The 21965-nt window shown below is 45.5% G+C and overlaps 1 protein-coding gene across 1 annotated transcript in view; it reads left to right on the top strand.

Annotated features, from left to right (window-relative positions):
- LOC108894204 (intermembrane lipid transfer protein VPS13C) overlaps positions 1-21965 on the top strand; it is a 43012-nt gene that overhangs the window by 19706 nt on the left and 1341 nt on the right. The window contains 44 exon segments of the mRNA XM_051075845.1: positions 652-750; positions 752-806; positions 921-1040; positions 1114-1217; positions 1418-1585; positions 1878-2182; positions 2437-2578; positions 3080-3218; positions 3382-3503; positions 3660-3826; positions 4044-4297; positions 4548-4774; positions 5127-5219; positions 5398-5631; positions 5716-5847; positions 6156-6245; positions 6572-6727; positions 6977-7241; positions 7328-7488; positions 7674-7795; positions 8211-8508; positions 8776-9165; positions 9723-9827; positions 10352-10507; positions 10782-10907; positions 10998-11131; positions 11789-11915; positions 12357-12592; positions 12726-12870; positions 13016-13156; positions 13248-13329; positions 13446-13515; positions 14062-14173; positions 14273-14386; positions 14593-14723; positions 14858-14939; positions 15224-15337; positions 15565-15640; positions 16102-16265; positions 16343-16388; positions 16666-16789; positions 19161-19275; positions 21579-21670; positions 21784-21907. Coding sequence (XP_050931802.1) covers positions 652-750; positions 752-806; positions 921-1040; positions 1114-1217; positions 1418-1585; positions 1878-2182; positions 2437-2578; positions 3080-3218; positions 3382-3503; positions 3660-3826; positions 4044-4297; positions 4548-4774; positions 5127-5219; positions 5398-5631; positions 5716-5847; positions 6156-6245; positions 6572-6727; positions 6977-7241; positions 7328-7488; positions 7674-7795; positions 8211-8508; positions 8776-9165; positions 9723-9827; positions 10352-10507; positions 10782-10907; positions 10998-11131; positions 11789-11915; positions 12357-12592; positions 12726-12870; positions 13016-13156; positions 13248-13329; positions 13446-13515; positions 14062-14173; positions 14273-14386; positions 14593-14723; positions 14858-14939; positions 15224-15337; positions 15565-15640; positions 16102-16265; positions 16343-16388; positions 16666-16789; positions 19161-19275; positions 21579-21670; positions 21784-21907 — 6459 coding nt within the window.

The following is a 21965-nucleotide window of genomic DNA, read 5'->3' as shown; positions in this document are numbered from 1 at the left end:
TTTCTGAATGTTGGAGTGACTATGTGGGCTGCTTGTCCTCACTATGTTGACCAAGTCAGACACAGAGGAGGCTGCCAGACCTTTTGCTGCTTACTTTCTCAGTCTCTGTCAACAGGCCAGCTGGCCTCATATTTCTGAAGGATGTTACTAAGTGTTGCCAAAACAGTGGAGGTCTTGAGGATTTATATCTGCTTTCAAACTCATGAATCAGACCTCTTAGTAATCAACCTTATCCCAATCGTTGCCATGAGCTCATCTCTGTATTCACCAATCATCGCAGTCTCTTGGAACCTGAGTGTAAACTAGTTTTAGTATAAGCTAACTGTTTGCTGGAGCTAAAGGTTTAACATTACTAACCTGGAAAAAAATCTACGAAATCAAGATGATATGTCATATGGCTATTTTACCAGTGATTTCCATTGACATTTCATTTTATTGGCTCACAATTTCCCCCAAAATTTGGAAAGACTAGAACTCCATTTAAACCCTTATAAATATGCATTTATAATTGATAACATTATTCACCATATATGCTCTTGTGTAGGAAAATTTCATCTGTGTCTTCTTCTTCCAGTAATTTAAACCAAACTCCAGAAACGTCTTGTAAATTATTCTGAAGTCACTGATCCAACTGTCTGTTTCTGTCTCCAGGTGACCTTCACCTCCCTCGACGTCATGCTCCACACTGAGGCTCTGCTCTCAGCTATCAACTTCCTGTCGGTAGCCCTGTCGTCTGGCAGCGCGTCTTCCACAGGAGAGAGAAATCAAACCAAAGACAGAGGACAAGACGGTGTCTGCCAAGTCCAGTCAGTACAACACACACACAGACAATGAGCTGAAAATGAATCCCAGTCTAAGTGTCGTGTAAACAAATCACTGTTCTGACAGTCTTTAACGAGTGGTGTTGTGTTTCCTGTCAGCTGCCCTGGTGTCACCTGCAGACAGTGAGGTCATCGACCTGAAGGTCATGGTAACACTGGGAGCCTTCAACGTTCTGGTGTGCGATCAGAGCTGCAACATGGCTGACATCAAGATACAAGGTACAGAGTCACCGCCGAGTTTCTGTTGTTCGTCGTCACCAACTCGATCTAACAAATATGTTGTGTCCTTCAGGTATTAACTGCTCTTTACTGATGCAAGGACCACAAATGCACATATCAGCGCGCCTACGAGATTTCATCGTCCTGAATGTTGATCCCAAAAGCATCCACAAGAAGGTCGGTGAACTCTCATACCATGACGTAACGGTAACCCTCAGACCACCATAGACTCCTTCAGACTACCCTGGACTGTCTCAGACTACCTCACTGACAGACCCGGACTATACTGGACTACTGTCACTCTGGACAACAATTTGTCCAGCAAAAGGTGGTGGTTGAGGGAAGGTTGTTGAACTTTGACCTCTCTGTCTCCTCAGGCCATCTCCATTGTGGGTGACGAGGTGTTCAGCTTCACCATGAGTCTGACTCCTAATGCCACCGAGGGGGCCGGTTACGCCGACACCTCTAAAACCGACGGCAGAGTGAAGCTGAACGTGGGCTGCATCCAGGTGGTCTACCTGCACAAGTTCGTCATGTCTCTGCTGGTGAGTTTAACACAGCCGCTCAAACTGAAAGACAAATATGATTTTAGTTTGTGGTTGGACAGATTTTTACTGTATTTTTTTTTCTTCACTTTATTTTTCCTGGTGGTTCAGTTTAGTTTTAGTTTCAGTGCCCTGGTTTGATTTTATTATTACAGTCCGTTAGAAACCAGGAGATCCACTGACATTTAAAACATAAGAGTAGAGGTGTAACTCTCCTGTGTTGAATCACTGGACTTAGAACAAACCAAAAAATCACATGTTTGAATTTTTATCTTTATTTTATTTCATCCAGAACTTCACCAGCAACTTCCAGATGGCTAAAGCAGCTCTGAGCGCTGCAACTGCTCAGGCGGCGGAGAAGGCGGCATCCAGCGTTCGAGACTTTGCCCAGAAGAGTTTCCGTCTGTCCATGGACATCAAACTGAAGGCTCCACTCATCATCATCCCCCAGTCCTCCACCTCCCATGATGCACTGGTCATGGACCTTGGTCTGATCACAGTGGGGAACAGCTTCTCTCTGCTGCCGGTCGACGGGTGTCCGCTGCCCGCCGTCATTGACAACATGGACGTCCAGCTGACGCAGCTCAAACTCTCTAGGTCAGTCAATCAAGGACCTCAAAGATCTGATCCAGAGACACAAGAAAAAACACAATAAAACACAATTTCTTGTTTTTTTGTCAGGATGTGAAATATTTCGATCTTTTAAAGAAGATTCGTTCTCTGCCTGCACCTGCAGAGACAAGTTTAAAAATGAAACGAACCCTCAGTCATTCTGCTCTTCAAACCTTGTGTGTCATTATCTGATGAACATTAAGTTTAGATGTTAAACCTTGTTTCCTGGTGTCCTCCAGGACCTGTATGGAGTCAGACAAACCAAACCGCGAGTTGCTGGAACCAGTCAACCTGCACCTGAACATCAAGAGGAACCTGGCAGCCTCCTGGTACAAGAAGATGGCCGCTGTGGAGATTGATGGAGATCTGAAGCCCATGAAGGTAGGAGGAGGAGTTGTTGGAGGAGTGAGGAGTGACCGTCTTTGTCTTTTGAGACATTAACGAGTGATGATTATTTTTGACAACATGTATCTGTAGTTTTCCTGAGAGCTTCTGTTTCAAGGATCATCATGAACACACCTTTATGAAATTAAACATCAACCTTCAGGCTAACTACCTGATTTCTGACAGAAATGTTTCTAACTCTTGTTTCTTGTTTTTAGTTGACATGTAAACCACCGAAGGTACAGTTTGTTCTGAGGACAGTCGCCTCCTGTAGCATCACCAGTCTCCTATGTGTAATGGAAACTGAATTCTGTAGTGATCTGATCCATAAGAGTTTTTGTAGACATCTGCATTAGGACGTAGGATTGGTCTACACCAGCAGTTTCCCCCTTCTTTCAGTCTTTGTGCTAAGCTAGTCTCTGTACTGGACACACAAAGAGCTGTAGTCAGTCAGTGTTTGTGTCTGTAACAACTGCTGTGTCTGTACACGGTCTGCAGGTGGAGCTCAGTCAGGACGACCTGAAGGTGCTGCTGAGGATCCTGATGGAGAATCTGGGAGAGGCCGGTGGTATGGAGCCCGCCACCCCCAGACAGGAGGAGGCCAGTCTGCAGCTCCGAGCAGCTGGCAGGCCCCCCAGCAGGTCTGACAGACGGATTTATATCATCAGCACTAGAGCTGAATCAGATTTGTCCAATCAATATTTGTATATATTGATTGGATATATTTATAATAAGATTTGATGATTATGTCGTCTTGGTCACAGCTCAGTTATAAAGTCCTCTGTGTTTTATGTCTTCAGGTGATGTTGAGAAGCCGAGTGTGAGCAGTGATGAGGAGGTGGATGAAGCTCTGGACTCTGTGAGGTTTAACTTCAACATTGAGTCTCTTGGCCTGGTTCTGTACAGCAGCGACCCAAAACAGGTCAGTCGCCAGGAACCAGGAAATGAACGGACCAGCTGGTTTAGGATCAGTGGTTCAGGTTCAGCCTGGTGGTATCTGTGTTCAGAAGGAGCTGGTCCAGGATCAGCTCTCTGCTTGTTGGATCTGTTGTCTGATTGTTTGTCCTGGTCCCTGCAGCCATCGGGACCCAAGCACCAGGAGAACCTCAGACTGGGCGAGTTCTCTCTTCACCTGCTGAAGACTTCAGGGAAGATCCAGGCCAGCGGCAACATTGAGGTGAACACCGTCCTGACCGCCTGTACGCTGGATGACCTGAGGACCGGCATGGAGAGGGTGACGTCACGGTAACAGTCACATCACGTTTGGTCTCTGTCCATCTGATTGGTTTTTAATAAGCCATTATACACCACCATTGTATTAGTGTGTGTCATAGTTGTGGGTATGATAGTAGTAACACCTGGAAACCCAATCAATCACTGTGTAATCATATTGATTATGGTTGAATCCTCTGTTTTAACTCACCCCAACTCTACCTGTTTCTGTTTGTCCTCGTGGCTGCAGTATGGTCGGGCGGAGAGACGAGGAGAGCTCGGAGGCGATGATCGATGTGACGTATCAACAGAGTGGTGGAGAGCGGGAGGTGGTGGCTGTCCTGCAGAAACTCTACCTGTGTGCCAGTGTGGAGTTTCTGATGGCCGTTGCAGATTTCTTCCTGCAGGCTCTGCCACAGACCTCAGGTCTGACCGGCGGCTCTGCACCGAGCGACAGACTGCCGCTCAGACAGACTGCCGAGCCCCGAGCCGACACCAAGACCAGTAAGACCCAGAGACACAAACACAAAGGGTCTGCCTACATCTAAAACCACTGAGATCATATACACTGATTCCTCCAGATGTTGGAAACTTTCCACTGAGATTCTGCTCTATGTTGACATGACTGATTTGAATACAGCTCTCAGTCAAAAGAGAAAAATCTGATTTTTCAGTGTCAAAATAAAAACTACAATAAAACCCAGGAACCTTTCTTCAGTTATTAAACCGTCGCCTGTTTGTCTTCTCTCTGCAGCCTCCATGGTGAGGACTCGTCTGCGGGCGGTGGTGGTGGATCCGGAGGTGGTGTTTGTTGCCAGCCTGATGAAGGCGGACGCCCCCGCCCTGGTGGCCTCGTTTCAGTGTGACTTCACCCTGCAGGCCGAGGACGACGGGTCCCAGAACATGAGAGCCAACCTGAGGAAGCTGAAAGTCCTCGCCTGCCCCTTCATCCGAAACAAAGAGGGCAAGGCTGTCACCACTGTAAGATCACATGACCACGTGATGTCACAGCAGTACAGTGTCTCTCAGGTTGTTCTGTTTTCCTGCAGGTTGACTCCTCCAGCAGGGGGAGCTGCTGTGTTGATGCTACATTATTACTTGTATGTGTCATGGCAGCAAGAAATGAATGTAACTGAACAGCTTTTTCACTGTGTTTCACCTGTAACCACACCCAGCAGTGATGTCACAGTGCACTGACACACCTGGGGAACACTAATGTGTCACTGCAGCGAGGTGAAAAGCTGAATCACCTGACCTGTGTGTGGTGAAATCAACATGTCTTCACCTGTAGGTCAAACTGCTGCTGACTCATCAGTCTGATTCTGTCCAATAGGTGTTGAGACCCTGCTCGGTCGCCTTGGAAACCAAAACCCACTCCAACAAACCACTGAGTGGCTCTGTTATAGTAGAGGAAGTTATTGTCAAGGTATGTTCATCTGTTAAAGGTTTTTCAATTTATTTATGAATCTATAAAACACAACAGTCTAGCAGATAACATTTAAAATGAGAATATTCAGAAATAAGTGAGAAAGAAACAGATAGAAACGATAAAACGAGGCCCAGGCTGTCAGTGAACTCATCATCGGTGTGCCTTTGTTCTGCAGATTTCTCCGTTCATCATCAGCACAGTGATGACAATAACAGCCGCCATGACAGCAAAGCAGAGTGACGAGCAGAGTCAGGACTCGAAGGCTGGTACCAGTGACCTGTGGTCGGCCATGAACATCTACAACTGTAACTACTGGTTCCTGGGGGTGGACCAGGCCACCGAGGTCACAGAGAGCTTCAGAGAGCAGGACGGATGCAACGAGGGCGAAAACTTTGCAGCTGAGATAAAGGTACCACAACATTCAACTTCTCTAATTAGTTTTATTCAGAAAGTCAGAACTGTTTTGTGTTGATGATGAGTTGTTGGCTCTCAGGTGGTACAGGTGACGCTGGAGTCTGGTTTGGGTCATCGGACAGTTCCTCTTCTGCTGGCTGAGTCCTCCTTCAACGGATCGGCCAAAAACTGGTCGTCTTTGCTGCAGCTGAGTGCCAACATGACGCTGGAGGTGAGAACTGGTCCTTTAAACCCGAACCTGCCTTCACCCCTGAACCTGTAACACAGGACATTATAAGGAGAACACTGATCTCTGAACAGTCAAACACTAACTTCTCAGTGTTAGATATTTTCCATGAGGCGTAGTGTCATGAACCTTTTAGAAAACTTATAGACGAATATAGATTCAGTCGTTCAGTAGAAACAACTGAAACTCACCTTCACTAACCCATTTTACTTTATTGCAGCTGTGGTGGAGACTGACAAAAAACATGTACAACATAACAGTGTTTGATCATATGAGATGTGTAATGTCTGCAGGTGAACTACTTTAATGAGATCCATGCAGTATGGGAACCTCTGATCGAACGAGTCGATGGAGGCCGACGCAGATGGAACCTGGAGCTTGAGGTAAAACTGTTGGATTGATGTGTTGTGCTGTGTCTGGTATATTAAACATCTCTGGGATGGAGTGCCACTCAGAATCACATTTGACAGAGAAACTGACCACAGTAAACCTGCATACACAGGCTACATAAACTTAAAATCCCTGCTCCTGCACCTTCACCAGACAATAACATTTACTGAAGTACAATATGTCAATATATTCCCCCAGTATCTGCCACAGCAAAACAGTTCATGAATGAACTCCATGCTTAACAAAAACACGTGAGCACAGTTCTGTTCTCCCCAAACAAAAGTCTTAAGGTTGATCAAAATAATCTTTGTCTCTGCAGATGAAGAACAATCCGGTCCAGGACAAGAGTCCTGTTCATGGAGATGACTTTGTAATTCTTCCTGAACCACGCACAGCCATCAACATCTGCTCCAAAGATACCATGAATATCACCATCTCCCAGAGCAGCCTCAACGTCTTCTACAACCTTGCCAAGGTACAACGCATCAGGACATCGTCTATAACCTCACATCAGAACAGTTTATAGATGATGATCAGAAACTGGAAAGTTTCAACAGTCTGTCAGATTCTTAGAGCAGGAGATGGAACCTCCTTTTCCTCTGAACCTAGAGTTGTTTAAATTGATGCTGTTTTTATTCATTCACTGAGTAAACTGTACCTGAACAGTGGACAACAGATTGAAATAGATTTGTTTCATCATTGCTGTTTTGAATGTTTTGATCAGGCGTTCTCCGAGGGCACTGCCTCCTCCTTTGATCCCTCTCTGAAGGAGAAGGCCCCCTTCACCATCAGAAACTCTCTGGGGATCCCCCTCATCGTGCAGCACAGCGCCAACCTGAGGCCTGTGGGATCACCGGGACAGGGAAAACTACACGAGCTGTCTGTGGATCAGAGCATGGACCTGGAGCACTCCGTGTTTGAGCCGTCGTCACGAGGCAAACTGTCGGCTCTGCAGCGGCAGGAGAGCTGCCTGTTCAACCTCACCATCGGTCAGAGTTCCCCACATGCTTCACTGTTTGTGTCTGTTCCATGTGTGAGACAGTCTGTGAATAAACATGTGTCTGTGAACCTGCAGTTCCCTCTGGATACAGCGAGATCTCCAACATCGCTGTGGACAAACCGGGGCGCCGTCTTTACAACATCCGTGGTCCGATGCTGCAGGAGGCGGTTTCTGTACTGCTGCAGATCGACGCCGCAGAGGGCAACAAGGTCATCACTGTCCGCTCTCCACTGCAGGTCTGAGTCATAAACACTTAAGACCCTAAACTGTTTGTAGTTTCAGTTGTTGAACTCAGTTGTGAATGTAGCTAATTTATCAGCAAGCGACTGCAGAGTGTAGTTTAACTACCAGTTTACTGTCATGTAGTTTACTGCTCCTGTTCACTTCCTCCGAGAGTTTACTTATCTGTGTTTGTTTTCAGATAAAGAATCACTTCTCAGTGCCATTCACCATCCTGAAGTATTGTACAACATCCAGGAGTCTGCAGAGTGTCGGACAGGCAGAGCCTGAGAAAGAGTTTCATGTTGCCTTGGAAACATACAGGTAGCATCACAGTGTCTTGTTTTCCACCTGGAGCCGAGTGGTGACAGCGTTCTCCACATACCCACCCACCCCCCACCCTGCCCCCATGGTTCCTGTCTGATATCATCCATCACATAAAGGCAGAAAATAATCTTTAAAAAGTTAATCAACCCAGATACGAGACTGAAAACTTTGCTGAGTTAATGTCCAGTCATGGTGTTACGACGACTTCCTGTCTGTTACAGCAGACATTCCAGTGTTACAGGTAAATCATTGACCTGCAGAAACTGATTCTCACTCAGATGGATTCCCTGACTTCAGGTCAGCAGACAGGAGACAGTGGTCAGTGTAGGTGGAGTGCAGGTGTGCAGGTCCAGGTGCTTCCACTGGTGTGCAGGATGTGTTGACTGTTTATCACTTTCCCTCTGTCCTCCAGATGTCAGCTGTTTATACGTCCAGCGGGTCACCTGGACGGTCAGTACGGTCCATCCTCCACCTGCGTGGCCTGGAAGGAGCAGGTGCACCGCAGCTCGGAGGTGAGTTCGGTGCTGCAGTGCCCTGCGAATGATGGCAGCCTGCTGCCGCTGATGGTCAGCACACTGGCCGTCCCCGATGATCTGAGACACATCGCCAGCCACGGAGAGGAGGACTGGGACCCTGCCTACGTCATCCACCTCCACCCTGTGGCCACGTTACGCAACCTGCTGCCCTACACCGTTCGCTACATGATGGAGGTACAACCTCTTCCTCAGAGTCCAAAAGAAATGATAAAAGATCTTTAGATAGAACCAACAAACTGAAGTCAGTGAAGTCAGCCTGAACATTTATTTTAGCTTCAGTTAATGAAACCTAATCTAGTTTGATTTGATATAATCTGGTCTAATCTGGCTTTTCCTCAGATTTATGAAGGCAGCGTGTCACACATCCTGATTTAATCTGATTTAACTTGATCTGGTCTAACAGAGGATCAGACTTGATCTAATCTGGTCTTTCTTCCCCAGAGCTCAGCGGACTCTTATGAGCTTCAGGAAGGCAGCACGTCAGACCTGCTGAACGCTCGCGTCTTAGGTGAGGTGGTGTCTCTGGTGCTGATGAGGTATCAGGGCCGCGACTGGCACGGACACATTCGCATCAAACTGGACATGCCCGAGTTCATCACCACGAGTCTCACCTGTGACTCGGACACCAACCTGACGGTGGACGTGAGCCTTCACGTGACGAGGACGCCGAGCCGCCTGCTGCTGTCGCTCTTTAGCCCATACTGGATCATTAACAAGACGTCCCGAGTGCTGCAGTACAGAGCCGAGGACGTCAGCGTCAAACACCCGGCGGACTTCAGAGACATCATCCTGTTCTCCTTCAGGAAGAAAACCCTGTTCAGCAAGAGCAAGGTGAGACCAGCACCTGAACAGGTAGACGACCTGATGCCTTCAAAGCTCATTTCAATAGCTATCAGGTAGATTTCAGTAAACACCGTCCCACTGCCCAGAAGCTGAACCCTCAGAGGGTAACTACACCCTCAGATCCTGTAGAAGTTTCTCTTCCTCCAGCAGATTTATAAACCGCATCAGAGCAGCAGCGACTGCAGGAGATGAGTTCAAAATAGACATCAAAGAACGAGCTCATGTCTTTACCCACAGTGAGATGTGACAGTAAAACAGTCATTTAGGGTGTAGTTACTCTGCAGTCTGGCTGCACCTGATGTTTTTCTTTGAGGATACGTTGAACAAACACTGCAGTACAAAGAACTTGACTTTCACACAAAGTCAGGCAGCAGGATGCTGTTTCTTTCTTTGGGTTTTAATCAGAAATCATGAGTTTTTGTTTGTATTTTGACCAAAATCTTTTATGGTTTTTAATCTGAATGTCTTACCTGAACTCTTACCCACATTTTGCGTTGTGTTGTGTTGTGTTGTATTGTTCTGACCGGTGTTGGTGTTTGTTGCAGCTCCAGCTGTGCATCTCCACCAGCTCCTGGTCTGATGGTTTCTCTCTGGACACGGTTGGAAGTTACGGCTGCGTTCGCTGTCCCGCCAATAACATGGACTTCCTGGTGACTAAAAACCTCCCTCAGTGTCTGTTTAATGAAAAGCTTTTAGTAACTTTGTTTTGTCAAACTCTGTGTTCAGATGCTTCGTCTTTGACTGCGTGTTTTGGAGATGAGATTTAACTCTGACAAAGCAAACTCAACTCCAAGTCCTTACTTGTTTGTTGTGGAATGTTTGACTGTTTAATTCAGTCTTCATCTGCAGATCATTGGTGCTGTTCAGAATCTTTTCCAAGACCTCAGGTCAAACAATCAGCTGACAGAGACAGTGACACAGTCAGAGTACAACAAACTGTCAATCAGAGCAGATTAAAGAGACTGAGGGGAGCTGAAACATTCAGTTGACTGAATAATCAATAGTTAAAACATGTTCTTACTTAATGAGACATTTACTGAATGTATGTCACACTGAGTTCAGGAAGTTATGATGGATGTTTTTTTGATTATGTTTTTTACCTTTGAACATTAATCGATTAGAAATAATGATGAGTTGCAGCTGCAGTCTGAGTCTTCACTTTGTTTTTGTTCAGGTGGGCGTCAGTATCCAGATGAGCAGTTTTAACCTGACGAGGATTGTCACCATGAGTCCTTTCTACACACTGGTTAACAAGTCGTCGTATGAGCTGGAGGTGGGAGAGGTCACAGGTCAGACCTCCATCAGGTGGCACTACATCTCCTCCACCGAGGTGAATGAGACTCAGAGTCAGTGTTAATGTGAGAGCTTCAGACTGAGGTTGGTGGGATGAAGAATCTAGTTTGTAGAATGAAACAACTCTGATGTCACAGCTCTCGACTGACACGTCTCCATAGTAACAGCTGCTGAGGCTCATGGGTACCGTTGTATTTAAAGCCATTAAACAAAGCAAACCGATTCGAACTGATCTACAACCTGAGCATGTCTTTGTTTCTCTGTTGCTGTGCAGTTTATGTTGTTGTTGTGTTGCTGTTGTTGTGTTGCAGTGCCTCCCTCTGTGGCCGGAGAACAGCTCGGGGAAGTTGTGTGTCCGTGTGGTCGGATCTGAATCCACCTCCAAGTTCTTCTTCTTCAACCGTCAGGACAGTGGCACCCTGCTGAGCCTGGACGTGGTCGGTGTCTCTGCTCGACCAATCACATTTGCCGATTCTCTCATCCTTCACTGCATCTCAGGGCTTTCTATGTGTGTGTGTGTGTTTCAGTGTGGTGGGATCATCGTGGACGTCAACATCTCTGATCACTCCACCGTCATCAGCTTCAGTGATTATTATGACGGAGCGGCTCCGGCCCTGCTGCTCAACCACACGCCCTGGGTCACCATCAGCTACAGACAGAGGTCAGAGGTCAACACACACAGGTTTCACAAACTGACAGGAAGGCTTTGACCCTGGTTGATGTTGTTCTGGTACCAGGAACATTCTTGAAGAAGGAGAGAGTCCAGTTTTAACCAGGAGTTTAGTTTCAGAACCAGTGTTATGTGTAGATGTGAGCTCCACCTCCCAGGCCTGACTCCAGGAGGAGGTCCTGGTCTATCTGATCTGCAGTTGGTAGCTTTCTGCTTCTTCATCGGGGTTCTTGAGTCCCTCCTGGTCTGAGCCCTCACCTGGTGTGTGACACAGCTCCCGGGGGCCATGGGGGTGCAAATAACCCCTGCACCAAGTTAAGCTCTTAGCGTTGACGCTGCAGATTATTTCCTGCTGCAGTAAAGTCTTTGAGTTCTGCCTCTTCTTTTCTCTGTGTTATGATTCATGCAGATCTTTGCTGTCCATAAGGAAAATTGAGATTATTATTTACTGTGTTTCTTCTGCCTCTGTGTAGTGAAGTGAAAATTCATATTGTCAGTTAAATGTTAAACACCAGAGTCCACAACAGATTCAAACAGGAAGTAAAGGTGACGGCAGCAGTGCTCTCAGCATATATCATGATATTTAGAAATCAGTGCTGAAACTTTTCTGTTTAATGGAAACCAAACCACCTCCTCTCTCTTCCTCAGCGGCTCAGCGGTGGCTCATGAGCTGAAACCAGGCCAGGCTCGGCGGTTTGCATGGGACGACCCGGCAGGCGTCCGAACACTCAGCTGGAGCTGCATGGAGCACTCAGGAGAACTGGACCTGCTGAAGGTCTGACGCACACAAACATAAAACATCATCCTCATCAGTCATTGTGTTCTGTAACTGTTTGATGTGGAAATATGATTCAAGTTGATCAGAAGTTAAACGTGAAGGTCGGAGTCACTCAAGGTTGTTCTTCTGCCCACAAGTGGTCAAAGAAATGAATTACTCCAGCTTTAACCAAATTGAAAATATAGAGGACAGAGAACAGAACCCTGAGGAACTGACTCAGCGGGACGATCATGTTGCTCTTTGTCTGCTGGATGTGGTAATAAAAAGCTTTTTAGTTACAACAACTGTATCAGCTGATACGTTCTGCTGCTCCTTAATTCAGGTTTAAATATCCACACTTTCTGTTACACTAGTGAAACCAGGTGGAGACAGTCACGTACACTACAGCTCATTTTTCTATAAAGCCTTTTGACTGACAGTCAGTCTCTGTTGGTTCAGGACGAGGTCGGACAGTTCTCCTACGACAGCCTGTCTCAGGTGCACTGGGTTTCCTTCCTGGACGGACGTCAGCGTGTGGTGCTGTTCACCGAGGACGTCGGCGTGGTGACGAAGGCTCGGCAGGCCGAGGAGCTGGAACAGTTTCAACAGGAAGTGAAGGTGTCGCTGCAAAACCTCGGACTGTCGCTCATCAATAACACTGGGCGGCAGGAGATCGCTTACATCGGCATTACCAGGTAAACACGTCAGCAGGTAAACACCAAGACATCACCTGAGACCTCTGTGTGCTCAGGTGTGTGTGTGTGTGTGTGTCAGTGTCACAGCTCAGGTGTGTGTCTGTGTGTGTGTGTGTGTTTGTGTGTGTTACAGCTCCGGTGTGGTCTGGGAGATGAAGCCGAAGAATCGCTGGAAGCCGTTCAGTCAGAAAAACATCAACCTGCTGGAGAAAACCTACCAGAGTCAGCTGAGCGGGAAGACGGAGGAGGGCTGGGTCAAACTGGAGACGAACGTGGAGGTCAGAGGTCAACACGCTCATTAACAGACTGTATACAAACATACAGACCCCTCAGTCTCTCACACGCAGCAGAAACACATTGTGACTGTTTTTTACTGTCTGTCCAACGAGCTGACTGAGAGTGTGTGATGTCACTGGTCGTCAGGTTAACCTCAGCGGAGCCACCATGATGATGCGTCAGCCGTTCTCCTGCCAGGTGAGGAGGAACTTCCTGTCTGGGATCCAGGTGGAGTTCAAACAGTCGCTGCACCAACGCAGCCTGAGAGCTCAGCTGCACTGGCTGCAGGTAAACACACACACACACACAAACACACACCTAAACTCACACACACCAGTCCAACACTCATCTGCATGGCTGACGTGGTTTCTGTGTGCAGGTGGACAACCAGCTGCCAGGTGCCATCTTTCCCATCGTCTTCCATCCAGTTCCTCCTCCAAAGTCCATCGCTCTGGACTCAGGTGAGTCTTTAATCTAACCCCCCACCCCCCATCAGAGATGTTTGTGTCTGATTCAGTTTGACCTTTGACCTTTGTCTGTCATTGTGATGAGTTCCTTTAACTCTTTGTCGCCACAGAGCCAAAGCCGTTCATCGACGTGTCCATCATCACCAGGTTCAACCAGCACAGCAGCGTCATGCAGTTCAAGTGAGTAAGAGATCAGCCTCCAGTCCTGTTTTTAAAACATGTAAACATCCCCAGCCCACAGCCAGAGTCCACAGCCTCACAGAGTCCAGAGCTTTCAGTATCATCCACACCTGCTGCTACTGAAGAGCCTTTTAACTCCCTCAGTGACCCCACCAGAGAAATGGACGTCTTCTAGCTCTGCATGAGTCAGTCTGGTTCAAGTTTTCTTTCCACCATCTGACAGTGTCCCTAGTCCACATCTTCTCCCTGCTGACAACAGTCTGGACTAAGTCCTGTACTTTCACGAGTCTCCTCGGCCAACAGCTTCCTTCACAGCTGCTGTCCGCCAGCAGGTTTCCCAGAACTCCTCTTAAAAAATCAGACTTCAGTCTGTGTTGAATGCTTCTTGTGTTTGTATCTCAGCTGCTTGTTTTGGCATCAGACAGCTGTGATGAAGATGAAGACTCAGTAACATGAGACTGACAGCCGACTGGTTTCTTTAACCACGACTGTCAGAGAATGTGAGACTCCTCTAAACTGTGTTTTTAATGTTTGTGTGTACTTCAGGTACTTCATGGCTCTGGTTCAGGAGATGGCAGTTAAGATCGACCAGGGTTTCCTGGGAGCCATCTTGGCTCTGTTCACACCTGCTGCTGACCCGCAGGCCGACAAACAGAAGGTAGAGCAAGGCATCGGGTGGTGGGTTTGCCTCCCTGACACATAGACAGCACACAGAGGGTTCACGTCAGACGTGTTTGAGCTGGTGTTTGTGTTTCAGTCACGGTTGATAGAGAAAGATCTGCAGCTGCTGCAGGCCGAGCTGATGGAGGCGTCGCTCACTGACACATCAGGACTCAGCTTCTTCGAACATTTCCACATCTCACCCATCAAGGTGAAGAGACACACACAGTTCAAACCTCTACATCTGTAAAACTGTTCTCTCTGCAGTTTTCTTCAACACCCCAGTCGACAACTGTTGAGTGGCAAGTGTTGATTTCAACAAACACAGAGAGACCTGAACAGTTCAGTGTCTGTGGGAAGAAATCTGAACCTGTGCTTGAACCTTGCCTTCTCAGTCTGTCTCTGTTTTTATTTCAGCTCCATCTCAGTCTGTCTCTGGGCTCCAGCGGTGACGACTCAGCTCAGGAGACGGCAGCTCTTCAGTCCTTTAATCTGCTGCTGAAAAGTATCGGAGCCACGCTGACCGACGTCGACGACCTGATCTTCAAGTGAGACACTGCTGCTCTCAGTTTGAGTCTGCACAGACCAGAGAGAGAAAACATTTCTGCTTTATCTCGCCAAAGTAAAAGTTGCTCTTCCTGTCTGGTCTGATGTGGTGTTTGATTCTCTCTGTCTCTGACAGACTTGCTTTCTTCGAGGTGAAGTACCAGTTTTACCGTAGAGACAAGCTGATGTGGGCGGTGGTCCGACACTACAGTGAACAGGTAACATTTCAATCCTCAGAGTCCTGAAGACATTTCATCTCTTTATCTAAAACTCCTCTTCAGTTCTTCCCTCCTGTGTTGTCTTGTTCAATGGTTGTTTTATATCGGAGTCTTTGCTGCATCAGACACCACGCTGGTCTGCTGATGTTCAGCTGTGTGGTCTTCAGGGTGGAGCAGCTTCTGTCTCAGGGTGGTGTCGAGTTTGTTGAAAGTCCAACTTCTAAACAGCCTTTGACTGAAAACTTTGAAAGGATTTTAAAATCATGGTGTTTTTCTGACTGCAGTTCTTGAGGCAGATGTATGTTCTGGTTCTGGGTCTGGACGTCCTGGGAAATCCATTTGGACTGATCAGAGGTCTGTCTGAGGGAGTGGAGGCCTTCTTCTACGAACCTTTCCAGGTAAATAAAGTTTCCTTCAGCTACATCCTTTCCTCTGAGTCATGATGGAAAAGTGTTGATGGAGTTTAAATTAGAAGCCAAACTAAATGTTTCTGCTATCAGACTATTGGAGTCAGAATATACTTACTGATGACGTTATACTGGATATACCTGGATTACAGCTTTTTTAAATTATCATTCATGTATAATGACTCTCCCGTTGATAAAGTGAACTGGTGTTTTTTCAGGGAGCTGTTCAGGGTCCGGAGGAGTTTGCTGAAGGTTTTGTGATCGGAGTCCGCAGCCTGTTGGGTCACACTGTCGGTAAGAAACTCCAATAATAACCAGTAAAGTGTGAAGAAGAGCTGTCACAGAAATCTGACTCAGTTACTGTGTTAATTCAGTCACATAAAACACTTCTGATCTCAGCAGACATTTAGTCCTGTTCAGATTTTAACTTATGAAACCTTTTTTTGGTCAAGAGGATTTCTGGTCACTTCTCTGATTTGATGGAACCTCAGTGTGTTTCTAGGTGTTAGTCAACTGATAGTATAACACACTCCAGTCTGCCAGCCAACTGTCAGAGGGCCAGAGGACCACAGAGGAAAACTGTGGAATAAAAACAGACATCACTGGTTTAATGACTCTGATCCTTTATTTAAAAAAATGGATCCATGAGTCTGACAGTGTTGCAGGAGTGAGACGATAATCTGTGGAGGACTGGGTAAATGTCTGATCAGGTTAGTTAGTGTCAGCTGACTGTTCCTCCTCCTGGTGTCCTGCAGGTGGAGCTGCAGGCATGGTGTCCAGGATTACAGGTTCGGTGGGTAAAGGTCTGGCGGCCATCACCATGGATAAAGAGTACCAGCAGAAACGACGAGAGGAGATGAACCGACCACCCAAAGACTTTGGAGAGAGTCTGGCTAAAGGAGGAAAAGGACTGCTGAAGGTACAGAGACTCACAGCACAGATCCCGATGTCAGTTTATGAACAGATGAAGCTCAGTAATAGTTTCTGTCTCTGCAGGGAGTCGTCGGTGGAGTCACAGGCATCGTCACCAAACCTGTTGAGGGTAATTGTTCCTCTGCTTCTATATCCAAACTACTGGTTTCAACATGTCAGGTCAATGTATTTACAGAGCACAGGTGGAATATACAAATGTTGTGCTTGTTTGGATAAGTTTAAATAAGTCAAACAAAACCGATTTAAGTGTAGGCAGATGGAGGAGGAGGCAGTAAAAAGACAGATTAGACCCTGAAGAGTCCAGACCTGATCATCAACTGAAGCAGTTAATGGGTGTTTGAATAAAATACACAAAAATACATTTGTCTCTCTCTGTCTGTCTGTAGGGGCTAAGAAGGAGGGGGCAGCAGGATTCTTTAAAGGCATCGGTAAAGGTTTGGTGGGCGTAGTCGCCCGGCCAACAGGCGGCATCGTGGACATGGCCAGCAGCACCTTCCAGGGCATCCAGAGGTACAGTACAAGCGTCAGTCCACGTCTTTATTTTCTCCGACAGTTTCTGTGTGACTTTGTTTATTCGTACTCTGTTTCCAGTGTTCTGCTTATAGAAGAACTTCCTGTGTTGTCGGTGTGCTTCACAACGTTTGTTGTCTCCTCTGTTCTTCTTGTCTGCTCACTAATTTTCACATTTTCTGCTTTTGTTTTCTGTCTCTTGTCGGTGTTGCCGGGAGTTTTGTTCTTTCTTTTTCGTGTCATTTTGGTGTGTGAGTATTTTACATGAAATATGTTAAAGCTGAGCTCCTTTAATCACTGCTCATCTGAAATCACAACTGCTAAAGTGAAACTTTTATTCTTCTCCTGTGGTTCAGGAATAAGTTTCTCCACAGTATCTTGATTATGATATTTGACTCCAGTGATCAGCTGATTATCCAGATGAAGCAGTGAGATGGAGGAGTTGAGCTTTAACGAGCAGCATTCTGTACGTTTGCATGTGGTTGTCGTTGTGCAGCAGACGAACGGTAAGACGCTGCATCGTGTCACAGATAAAAACTTCATCCATCGTGTCCTCAGCTCATTCATGCTCGTCACATCATCCATCATTCTAACTCTGCTACCAGTCCCGCCCCTCTGTAAGCCACGCCCCCAGCTTGTTGCAGCATCATGAGTCGAGAGGCCACGACCCTGAGGAGAGTCAGCTGTCCAGGGTGGAGGGAGGGGGGTGTCAGGCGATGGCAGGTCACGGCGTCTCAAAGTTTGAATCCCAGGCATGACCTTAGGGCTCAAACAGACGTTTTCAACATGGGAACCTTCATACTGATCTTTGTCTTGATTGTTTTTTTGTTGGAATGTCGGTTTGAGAAGGATTCAGGTCTTACCTGGATCACAGGTGAGCTCCAGCTGTTCCTTGTAGTGTCATCCTCTTGACTGCATGGTCGTCCAGCTCGGTCAGGTCTGTTCAGTCAGATCCTCTTTTTCGTGTTAACAACCCTGACCTGAGCCCGACTAGTTTCATGTAGGTTCAGTGCGACACATCGTGCTCAGATGTGTTTACGTGGCAGTTTTATTTAAACATGCGTTTAGTTTTCATCTCCGTTTTGAAACCGCCTACTGACAGAAGAAGAATCGACCAATCAGCTTATTTGGAACAGAGGTTGACACTATGCAGTGAGATGAGACTGTGATTGTTGGAGAGCCTCTGTAAACTAAGATTACCCATAAACCCCTTCTCTGCGTTGGTGCACAGAAGCATGAATCCGGCATCACCTGTTCTCTCCTCAGGGATTGGCTGAATGAATGATCACATGGTTCTGCCAGGCTGTTTCTGGTTAAAACTGGTGATGTGAAGAAACACTAACAGCTTCAGTGTTTGTTTGTTTGTTTGTTTGTTTGTTTGTTGGGGAGCTCCCAGAGCAGTTTGCTTAAAGCTGCATCAGAGAGAAAACTGCTGCTAGTAAAATTTTGAAGTTTGTAAAACTTGATGCGTGTATGTAAGAGTGAAAATACGACTAAAAGGTAAATATTTGTAAACATGTAAATGTGAGTAAAGGTAAAGTACTTAAACATGTATAGATACATATAGATATTACCAAGTGTGTCTGCATATTAATAAATACTACTACTAGCAAATACTCAGGAATACCAGTAAATATTTGGGAATAGATGTGAATATTGTGAAAGAATTAAAGTGTTGCAGCTGTAAAAAAGCTGCACACTGTATCATTTCTGACACAAACTGCAGCTTCTAATAAAACACATTTAAACATTTCTATTTTAGTAAATCTGTGACTGTCTCGACAACCTGCTTCTAGTTCCTACATTTCCCAGCAGCCTCAGTAATCATCTTCCTCCTCCTCTGTTCGGAGGCTCCATCTGTCATGTGACACATCAGTCAGTTCATAATAACCTGTTGAACGTTACTGTTTCATGCTGTCACTGTAGAGGTCATGAAAGGTGAGATATGAAGTCTCTAACAGCATCGTGTGCATTAAACATGAACCTGCTTCACTCTGAATGTGCTTCAGGTTTGATCTGATCTGCAGTTTGTACCAACACTATGCTGTTTAATTTAAGTCGAGCAGCTCACCTACTGAACCCTGAGGCAGCTTCTTTACATCTGAACTGTGTCACTCAGAGAGTCAAACTTCTCTGATCTGATTCTTCTTCATGTTTCAGTTTTCAGCATTTTGATTTCAATCACATTAACAAAGTTACTCAGGTTAAACAGAGGACGTGCCTGTTTCAGCTCAGTGGCATGATCATGATGTTTAGTCACTCAGGTGGAGGTGGGTGAAGTGATTTCTAAACAGACAAATGATCTTTGTGTGTGTCTGTGTGTGTGTGTGTGTGTGTGTGTGTGTGTGTGTGTGTGTGTGTGTGTGTGTAGAGTGGCAGAGTCGACAGAGGAAGTGACCAAACTTCGTCCGGTGCGTCTGATCAGGGAGGACGGGATCATCCGACCGTATGACCTGACGGAGTCGCAGGGTTTTGACCTTTTCCAGGTTTGAAAACACTTTTACTTTGATTCTGTAACGACATGATGTCACTTCCTGGGTGGAAACAGTGTGAGATTAGGTCAGAGCATTGTGTGACAATGGTCGGTTCAGTTTATTTTGTTTCTGTTCTTAAAACAACCTGCACTTCACCCACTCTGAATATTCACAAATTAAAACAGAAAAATATTAAACACAAATTCAGTCCGACATGAAATACAGATATGCAGAAACACAAAATACTAAATGAAAATTTATCTCCTCTGAGGTCCTGACACCAAATCATTACAGCGCCTTTTACACTCCCCATTCCCTCATTAATACTCCCAGCTATGCCCTTAAACACTCCCCCATTAACACTCCCCACTCTTTATATTAACACTCCGCTGTCTTTCTGTTAACACTCCTCACTCTGTCCATCAACCCTTGAATTGAAAAATTAGAGACCACTCCAACAGAAAGTTAAAATCGAACACAGGAAATACTTTTTGTATTTTTTGGAGGGAAACTCCACAAAATCCACAAAATATTTTGTTTTCTGTTCTAATCTTTAAAGTTTCTTCAGTCAGTAACAAAACTTCAGGCTCTCAACCACAGCATCATCTGTGATTTAATATCTTCACAGCTCAGAACACAAACTCATAACAGTAAAATTAATTCTAAGTGAAGTCACCCGTCCAGTGGGACTGTTTGTTGCCCTCCAAGAACAATGTGTCACAGTTTGTGGAGTTTCCTTTTGAAAAACACTGTGGATTCTTTTGGTTTCTGTTTCTAATCTCGTGTTTTCTTCTTCTTCCTTTTCCTCTTCTTCCTCTTGTGTTTGTGTCACATGCAGCCGGATGAGGAATAAACAGGGTTTGGGTGGATCCACTTTATCATTCAAGTGCATTTAAAGTTAATTTCTCATCCTACAGATGTGGTCATTTCTACATTAATCTATAAATATTGTTATATAAACATGAATCTATGAATATTGTGCTGAGATAATTCAGGTTTCTATGCATGCAAAAACTAATATCCTCTCTCATACCTCAAACATTTTTACACTCAGCTCTAAGTTTATTACTTTTCTCTGGATGCAAAGCTTTTCATCTCTGAAATACTTATTTATTTTATTTCTGTTTATAACCATTTATAAATAATAGTTTGTATGATAGTTTTTCTTTATAGCCATTTATAATTTATCTGTCCAGACAAAAATAACAGGCAGTGCAAATTATTTTACTATGAATCTGTGATAAATGTGTTATCTCCCGTAGCTCGTAGCAATATTTTTGTAAACAACTGTAGCATCAGCTTTGAATTAATTATAAACTTGTATATGAATATGTTAGTTAATATTGAAGTCTTTGTGATGATATATTCTTTGTATGATTCAGTCTGATATTATCCATCACTGTCAGCATGACCTCTGACCTATAACTCTGTGTGTTTGTCGGCTGAGCAGTAAGAGTGTGTGACGTCTGTAACTTCAGTGTCCAAACCTCAACTTTAATAAAGCTGCTCTCCTTACTAACACTGTCCTTTCTTAGGTCTGCAAACATATGAGATACATATGGGGGAAGGGGTGTGCCTGGTGGTGGTGGTGGTGGTGGTGGGGGTGGGGGCTGTGACCTGTACTGTAGCACTGGGGGGTCAATTTCCTCTGTTGCTGCAGAAGAGTTGTTAGTTAACTACTGTCCTGTTTTATCTGAATGTCGGTGGTTTTCAGCTGTTAATGACCTAAACTTGTTTTTTGAACCTCGGAAAGTTTACCTTCCTACCACTAAAGATTTTCCACTGGACCTGATCTGCGTGGGAAATGGTAGTGTTGTGACATTTTTGGCTGGTGGTGTACGTGAACACCTGCTAAACTGAGTTCATCCATCTTATCTACCATCAGAGCTGAAGGCGTTTCTGTGCAAAAACAAACCGACTTATGTTTGAGTGAGAGATCAGTTCATATCGAGATTGCTGCAGGTTTGAGCTGCTGAGGGAAAAGCAACATGAAGGACAAAAGTGGAAATATATTTCCTGCTTTGTAGTAAAAACATGCTGCAGGTGTGAAGGAAGATGGAGAGGAGGAACAGAGGAGAAACAGATGAAAACAGATCAGGACATGAGAGAAAGAGGAAGAACAGAGAGATGAAGACAGAGACAGATGAAGCCTTCTTAGTCTCTTGAAACCTGGCAAGGACTCCAACACCACCTGTATGGTTGCATTATAGATGGAGGTTACAGAGGTTCAGGTGGAGGTAAATGAACATAAAGATGCAGAGATAAAATAAGATACAGGACTGTGTGTTTTCACCACTTTGTGTTTGTGTTTCCAGCGTTCAGAGATAAAACAGCTGGAGGGTGAAGTGTTCAGAGATCACTGTCCATATCCTGGACACAGAAAGTCCACCATCATCGTCACCAACAGGTACAGACCCTCACTGACCTCTAACCTCAGAAACCTCCAGACTAAAACACTTACAATGTTGTTGTATTTGTTTTTGTTTTACAGTATTATTTATTGTTTGTGTTGCTGTGTAGGAGGGTCATGTGTGTGAAGGAGATCGACTTTGTGGGTCATTTTAACAAAGAGTGGGAGTGTTTGTTTGAGAACTTCTATCGTCCTCCAGCTGTGACGGGATCTGAGCTGAAGATCTACTGCAAGGTACCAAAATAAACCTGAAATAAACCTGAACAGTACCTGGAAAAAAACATGAAATAAA

Source organism: Lates calcarifer, linkage group LG2, assembly GCF_001640805.2.
Source record: "Lates calcarifer isolate ASB-BC8 linkage group LG2, TLL_Latcal_v3, whole genome shotgun sequence".
NCBI classification, from domain to species: Eukaryota; Metazoa; Chordata; class Actinopteri; family Centropomidae; genus Lates; species Lates calcarifer.
The sequence above is the reverse complement of the archived record's forward strand: the minus strand, read 5'-3'. Positions and strand labels throughout refer to the sequence as shown.